The sequence below is a fragment of the Sapajus apella genome, unplaced genomic scaffold (genome assembly GCF_009761245.1).
Source record: "Sapajus apella isolate SASKATOON/1434 unplaced genomic scaffold, GSC_monkey_1.0 scaffold48, whole genome shotgun sequence".
Lineage (NCBI taxonomy): Eukaryota > Metazoa > Chordata > Mammalia > Primates > Cebidae > Sapajus > Sapajus apella.
This window is the reverse complement of record NW_022436988.1, coordinates 4236411-4243891: the sequence shown is the minus strand read 5'-3', so window position 1 is coordinate 4243891 and position 7481 is coordinate 4236411. Positions and strand designations below refer to the sequence as shown.

The following is a 7481-nucleotide window of genomic DNA, read 5'->3' as shown; positions in this document are numbered from 1 at the left end:
GAACACAGGTCTTGATTCCTGATCAGGTCTTCTTTCTATAGGAAGTCATGATTCAAACCTGACTCCGGCCTGACCCTACTTTAATCCTTTTAAAGAAGGAAAAATATACAGCAGTTTCCCCTTGAGAAAGCAACTCGCATAAGCAATGATCCAGGACAGGTTCTGCTAAGAGTAAGCACATTTTTAATCTCAGGCCCTTCTCGGGGGGCGATTTCAATGCCTGCAGTGCCTTCTGAGATCCCAGAACAATGGCCTGGACAGCTGCCCAGAGGCCTGCAGGGGGCTGTGGAAGGCTGAAGAGGCAGGGGGGATTTGGGTCACAGAATAGACTATATTCTCTGAACAGGAGTGGGAAACCTGTCAGGGAATGGCTGGATTTATGTTTCTCATCTTAAAAGACTGTTCTGGAGGCAGGGCACCCTGGCTTTGGGAGTGTGCCCTGCTGTAATCACAATGCTTTGGGAGGCCAAGGTGAGAGGATTCTTTGAGGCCAGAGGACTATCTGAGGCCAGGATCCTCCACTGAGGGGGCACCCCTTCCAGTGTCTACAGTAGAGATCCCGACAGAGGGTGGATCGGTCGACTGTTAAGTGGGATGGAGTGACTGACTCTTCAGTGGGATGTATTGACTGGATAGGTTGATTCTGGGCTTGATCTACAGAGTGTGCATCAGATGCAACAGACTCACATCTTAAGAGGAGCTCCGGGGTGCAGAGGTGAAGTGTCAAATCCTGGGAAGAAGTCGGTGGCAACTGCCTATGAAATGTGGGAATTAGGTCACTGAGGAGTGATGACTGGACTAAGAGCTATGGAGGATCAACACAGAACAAAACTGAACGTCAACTGAGGGAGACGGTGGCTAAGAGGGGACACAGGAAACCAGGGCTTTTTAGGATGGGAGACGCCTGAACATGTTCCCAAGAGAAAAGGGAAGAGTGAGACACGGGAGGCAAATGGGGTAATTCGTGGAGCAAGGTCCCCAGGGTGGAAGAGGTTGGCTTCAAGGGCACAGGCGGGGTGCCAGCATACACAGAGGGTGCACTTCCTCTGGCATCTCTAGCAGAGGTCCCCACAGAGGATGGAAGAACAGCCCCCACACTACACTTCTTTCCCACTCTCCCACGCCAACCACACAGCCCCTCTGGGAGACGTCAGATCGGAACACTGAGTCTGCCCAGCAGCTGCCCTGGGAACTGCTGGACATGCACATTCCCAGGCCTCATCCCAGACCTGCTGAATCAGAATGTGGGGGAAGGAGCCAGCAACTGGTGTTTTAAGGACTCCCTGGCGACGCTGGCGCTCACTCAAGTTTGAGACCAGGGATCAGGACGGCAGCTCTCAACCCTGCTGCTCGCTATGATCCTCCCCCCCGGGTTTTAAATGCCGATGCCCAAGCCTCACCCATGGATTCTGATACCACGTATGTCTGTATCAAATGCCTCTCCCCAAGTGCTCCTGCTGCCCCACGAGCACTGAGAACCCTGAGGTAGGAGGGAGAAGGGAACAGAGGGAGAGGAGTTGGTTAAACGCTTTGGTTTTCCCGTGTTGTTTAATTTTTTTGGGGGGTGGGAATTCTTGAGGTAGCGTCGGAAGTCACTTGCCAAGGGTAGTGGGCACACACGCAATGGCAGAGCAAAACAGTTTGCAATCATCACTGAAAAAGATGAGAGAGAGGAAGGAGTTGCCTGAAGACCAAGGACAGAAATCCGAAAAGACAGGCAGAGCCCAGTGCAGGGCAGCCAGACAGCCCTGAAAGCCCAGTCCATGGCACCCGGACCGCCCTCTCCAAGGAGTCATCCCCAGTCCAGATGCGGAAGGAGTGGGGGCCGAGTCAAGGTGGGGTCTGTAGGAAGCAGCAGCAGGGCCACCTCTGGGCAAAGTGTGAGCTCTGGGGAGTTGGCTCAGGTGAGAAGGCACAGAAAGCTGCGCCTCTGCATGTCACGTGACCCGTCTGCACACGGTCCTCCTCCACCACCGCCCTCGCTTTACCCACATCCTCACCTGCACTAAGGTTGTCCAAGCTATGAAGACTCGAGGCAGGGATTCTCACAGCATCCAGTATTAAACTGGCCCGAAGGTTGGTGTCATAGTTACAATGAGCCCTATCAGTGTGTTAGGGACAAATGGATGCCCACCTATTTCCCAATGTCCAGACACCTGGGCTTTTTCCTGACTGGAGGACTTGGAGCTCACCCACTGCCTACTTCCCATGCCTAGGAGTCTTCCTGGGTTCCCTGTTCTGGTAACATGCCAACAGGTCAACTATGTCAGACTGAATCTCTCGCCACCTAAAGGCCTTCCTGAAACCATCAGTGGGCCACCTGCTTCTCTACTTGGCCTCTGAACTCAAATGACCACCCTAGCAGAAATCATCCTAAACCCCACCCAGAATCTTCCACTGTGTATCTGTCACCTCGCCTCTTCTCCTAAATATCCAAGTGACCCCCCCTTCCAGCCTCTGCTGCTACTGCCAATCTCTTAGCTCCAGCCTCGGCCACTTCTTGGCCAGCCTGATGGTCTGGTCATCTTCACCTGCTGTCCCCTGAGCTCCACCCACCGCCTGTCAGGCCCTCAGGCAGCCTGGAATCCACTTTCAGCCTCAGGAGTCTAGAAAGCACATCAGACAAATGGCAGACCCTTCTTGGCCAGCCTGATGGTCTGGTCATCTTCACCTGCTGTCCCCTGAGCTCCACCCACCGCCTGTCAGGCCCTCAGGCAGGCTGGAATCCACTTTCAGCCTCAGGAGTCTAGAAAGCACATCAGACAAATGGCAGACCCTTCTTGTCAACCAAAATCTGCCCTGCGCTTTTGCGCCTTAGTTACCAGCCGAGTCCTGCTGGCCAGCTCCACATCCAAGCCCCTTTCTGAATGTCACCTCACCCCATGGTGCTTCAGGCAGAACTCGTCACAGGCTCCTGGTGGCCTCCCTGTATCTCCCTAACAGCACCCGCCCTGCCCTGGAGCCGTCAGTCCTGTCCTTGGATCTGCCCGCCGCCTGCGAGACCACATCAGTGTGTTCACCTTTACACACCCAGAAGCAGCCCTGGTGTGTGGGAAACAGCAGTTAAGAATGGAAAAACTGGCCAAGGCGGGCGGACCGCTGTGCCTGGAGATTGAGACCAGCCTGGCCAACATGATGAAACCGTCTCCACTAGAAATACAAAAATTGGTTGGGCATGGTGGTGTGCACCTGTAATGCCAGCTACTTGGGAGGCTGAGGCAGGAGAATAGCTTGAACCTGGGAGGTGGAGGTGGCAGTGACCCGAGATTGTGCCACTGCATTCCAGCCTGGGTGATAGAGTGAGACTGTGTCTCAAAACAAAACAAAAAGGAATGGAAAAGCCAGTCTCACCCGTGTCGCCACTGTGCCCGGCACTGGTGTCAGGTCACCACCTCTCCAAGTCTCAGAACCCCTCAACCGCTGCCCAGGCTACGATACAAATGCCTTCAGACAAGACCTCCGGGTCCACAGTGTGCCCCACCCTCTGCCACCCCTTTGGTTTGGATCCAGGAACTGCCTCACCTCCCTTCTTGTTACTTGGCTATCCTCATTTTGGGGTGTCCAGCCAAACCCCTAGGGAGAAGCGAAGACATGACATCCTCTGGTGGACACCCTGGGGTGGAAAAAGCTTCCAGGTTGCTCAAGGAGGAGGTAATGAGCCAGACATGTCAAGTCACAGAGCTGCGGAGGGGCATTCATGACAAGACTGCCTGCGCTGCCACCCGCCTGTGCCCCAGGGTTTGTCTCCTGGTCACCCCATCCACTAGGGCTGCTCTCACCAAATGTAACCTCCTGGTCACTGGGCTCCCTGCAGGGACCTACCTGCCCCTCCTAGCCCAACTTCAACTTCCACAACAGGTGAAATCAGCGAGACCCTGGTTGGGATGTACCTTTTTAAAAATCAAGTGAAAAAACAGACACAGGACTCACAAAAACACAGGATTTTATTGCACCAAGATCTTGGCAACATGTGGGGATCCCCAGGCCCCTGGAGAGGTGGTGCAGAGGAGGACACAGACCCCTGCACACAGACAGGTGCGGCCATGCAACCAGGACGCGGGGCAGGTGAGAGAGAGGACCCGGGAGAGGCAGCGCTGCGCACAGGCCCCACTCGCTCCAGCTCCATTTCCAAGCACAAAACTCAACAGATCCAGATCCTAGGTCAACGAAGTTGACTGCTACGACAAAGGCGTGACTTACTGATGTCTACCTCCACACGTGCACATCACCTAGAGTCTGAGCTCGTTTTCTGGGCCTCATCTTTCCCCCGTCTGGCTGATGGCTCCCGTGGAGGGAAGGGACAGGACTCCACCCAACAGGGATAAAGGCTGCAGAAGTCACCTCGTGCTCACCACTGCCCAAGAGTTAACCAACGTATGTTCCTCAGGAAAAGGTTTTACAGTTTCTAGTGGAGAAGGGAAGAGACTGATGTGGAGGAGAGAAGGGAGAGAAAGGAAGGAGATGGATTCTGTGCTAGCAGACAATTAATTTTCAACTACAGAACATCACACAGAAAACATGGCAGAGGAAACAGTTCACGCAGGAATGCAAGTCAACACCCAAGAGGAAGAGGAACATACCCTGCCCGTGAAGGCATGTGCTTTCTCTCCCAGGTAAGTTACAAAGCCACAGCGTGGACGCCAGGCCCTCATCTTTGAACATTCAGAGACTGGTCCGCAGGAGAGCGCAGAGGACACCCTGACTCGGTCAGGCCAGGCCTCCACTCGCTGCTGCTGGGACAGAGGCAGCCACGGGAGCATGATTCTCTCCCACCTTTGTAAAAACAGAAACGTGAAAAACGGAGGAAAATCCAAAAATAGCCACCCACCCACGTGGAAAAAATAAATGTATCTTCCCTTATTAAAAAGGCAATTCTTTCTACAACCAGTAACACCCAGGCCTCAGGCACGGAGGCAGGAAGCAAAGCTGCCCCAAGAACAGGAGACGCAGACAGCGAGGCAGCCCCCCAGATGACAGGACGCCTCCGGTCCCTCGCAGCCACACCGAAGGAGCTGAGTCCAACACCAAGTCCATCTCCAGCTGCGATGACACCGGGAGGAGACGCCGGGGAGAGCCCCGACAAGGAAGGTGTTCACTGTCACCTTCACGCTTCCCACTCCTATGAGGGCATTTGTCTTTTTCTTGAAAACATCCCCTTCTCTGAGGATTTCCCATATTTATTTAATTACAAGTTGGCAGGCACAGCTTGAGCAAGATAGAAAAGTAATCTTCTCGAGTTATACAATCATTTAAATTCCAAAGCACTCACAAAATTGAGCAAACAAAGCCGCTATTTGCATATTGGGGAAAGGAAATATATTGCTAATGGAAGCCACAGGCCTGGTCAAAAATAAATGTTTTGTATTAAGTAGTAAAATAAATGGTGAATTCTACCCCAAGGCCACCACCTCAGTGAAGACCTGCGGGTTACCGCGGCTGCGAGGGAAGCTACAGCACAGCCGTCTCAGAATCGACAGCAGCCTTGAAAGCAGATGCATTCGCAGGTAGTATCAAAGGCTCCCCTGACCCCAAACAGCCTCTGCTCTCCAGGACAGTTGAGAGTCACTCACAAGGACGGGCTGCACAGCAGGGTCACCCTCTTGAGTTCCACAAAAGGGAGAGGTGGCTGGCTGGGGTCGGCCTCAGGGCTCTTCCTTTCTGAGGACAGGTAAGGCCAACAGACAAAGGGGCCCCACCAAGGAAGCAGGGAGGGCGGGCTCAGACACAACGGTAGTGCCAGCCCCAAGGAGCAAGGGACGGATCTCCAAGAGCAACCAGCCACGAACTGGGAGGCCACCTGGGGGACGAGTGGCCACCATCCCCAACTCTCTCGATAGCCCCAACCAGGGGCAGGAGCCTCTGCCAGCACAGACACTGTCCATGAATATGAGATCATGCAGCCCCGCGCAGATGTCCAGCAGGCGTGCAGCCACCTCTGCTCCACACACACACTGGAGCTTCTCTTGCAGGACTGGTTAGGAATGTCACCAAAGAGGTCCCAATCTAGAGAAGCCTCAAAGGCTCTACATCGGGTCGTCTGTGGACACTGATACCGGGAGAGCTCCTACCACAGCAGCAGAGCTCACACAGAAGGCTCCCTCAGGCCCACACGGACAGCTCCCAGGAAGGGACGCCTTGTCTCCAGGAGGCTGCAGAACAAAGCACGGCAGCCCTGACAGTGAGAAACAGGACTCCATCTTCCCATGGCTACCCTCGGTGTGAGTCCAACCCAGGAACCCAAGGCACAGCACCTCGAGGCAGCCGGCAAACCCCACATACCCTTCTTGAAGTGGCCAGGACATGCCAGATATACACACCCAACATTCCACACACCCTTCTGCAAGTGATGGGGACACACGCCACATATACACACACCCCACGTCTCACACATACTGCACACACAACCCACACACCCTTCTGCAAGTGACCAGGACACACACCACAAATGCACATGCACGCCAGGTGTACACACACTACAGGCACCCCCTTATACACACACATCCCACACACACTTTTCTCCAAGTGACCAGGACACACACCACAGACGCGCCCACATCAGATACACACCACCTAACATACACATGCCAGATACACAGCCCACACACATCACACACACACACGACACGCCTCCCCCCCACACACACAACCCCCCCTACATACTCCCCACCCTCACACCCACCCCCTTGGAACCGACCTCTTCCACAATGGTGCTGTCAGCGGCGGTAGCTGAGACTGGCAGCCTTCGCTGGGTGAGTCACGGACCAAAAGTTCCGTCGAGTCTGAAGTTTCTGGAAGGCGTTGAAGTTTCTCCTCTTCTCTCTCCTATATTTTTTAATTTTCTTTTCCTAGACCAAGAATCACAGGTATCACAGTTCCCATAAAGGGTTCTTTCCTGGCTCATGGGGCTCCGTGCAGGTCGCCGGCTTCCCGTGAACAGGCAGGGCTCTCGAGAGCTCTCTGGAGACCCACTCTTCACAACGACCCCTTCGCAGGGCACCCTGCTGCCCCCCTCTACTGACAAAGCGGCAGAAGCTGTGAGGATGCATGCCCTGTCCACGGCCACCCGCCCAGACAGGCCTGGGCAGCCTGGCTCGTATGCTCAGCTGCTTCACGCTGCTGCGGCCACCTTCAGCTGCCCTGGCCACGTGCAGTTCCCCACCCTGGCCCTGAGCTGAGCCATGCCACCCTGCTCCTTTAGGCCTGTGGGTGGCAGTTCCCCACCCCGACCCTGAGCAGAGCCACGCCACCCTGCTCCCTCAGGCCTGTGCTAAGCCATGCCACCCTGCTTCTTCAGGCCTGTGGGTGGCAGTTCCCCACCCCGGCCCTGAGCTGAGCCACATCACCCTGCTCCCTCAGGCCTGTGCTGAGCCATGCCACCCTGCTTCTTCAGGCCTGTGGGTGGCAGTTCCCCACCCCAGCCCTGAGCAGAGCCACGCCACCCTGCTCCCTCAGGCCTGTGCTGAGCCACGCCACCCTGCTCC

At 55.1% G+C, this 7481-nt stretch overlaps 1 protein-coding gene across 5 annotated transcripts in view; it reads right to left on the bottom strand.

The window, feature by feature from the left end:
• Positions 1-3920: 3920 nt before the first annotated feature.
• The window catches only part of USP36 (ubiquitin specific peptidase 36), a 50171-nt gene continuing 46610 nt past the window's right edge, over positions 3921-7481 (bottom strand). For all 5 annotated transcript variants that reach the window (XM_032241483.1, XM_032241484.1, XM_032241486.1 and 2 more), the window contains 2 exons: positions 6695-6845; positions 3921-6149 (listed from right to left, as the gene is read on the bottom strand). In XM_032241483.1, coding sequence (XP_032097374.1) covers positions 6714-6845 — 132 coding nt within the window. In that variant the 3' untranslated portion in view covers positions 3921-6149; positions 6695-6713. The remainder of the gene's footprint in view (positions 6150-6694; positions 6846-7481) is intronic.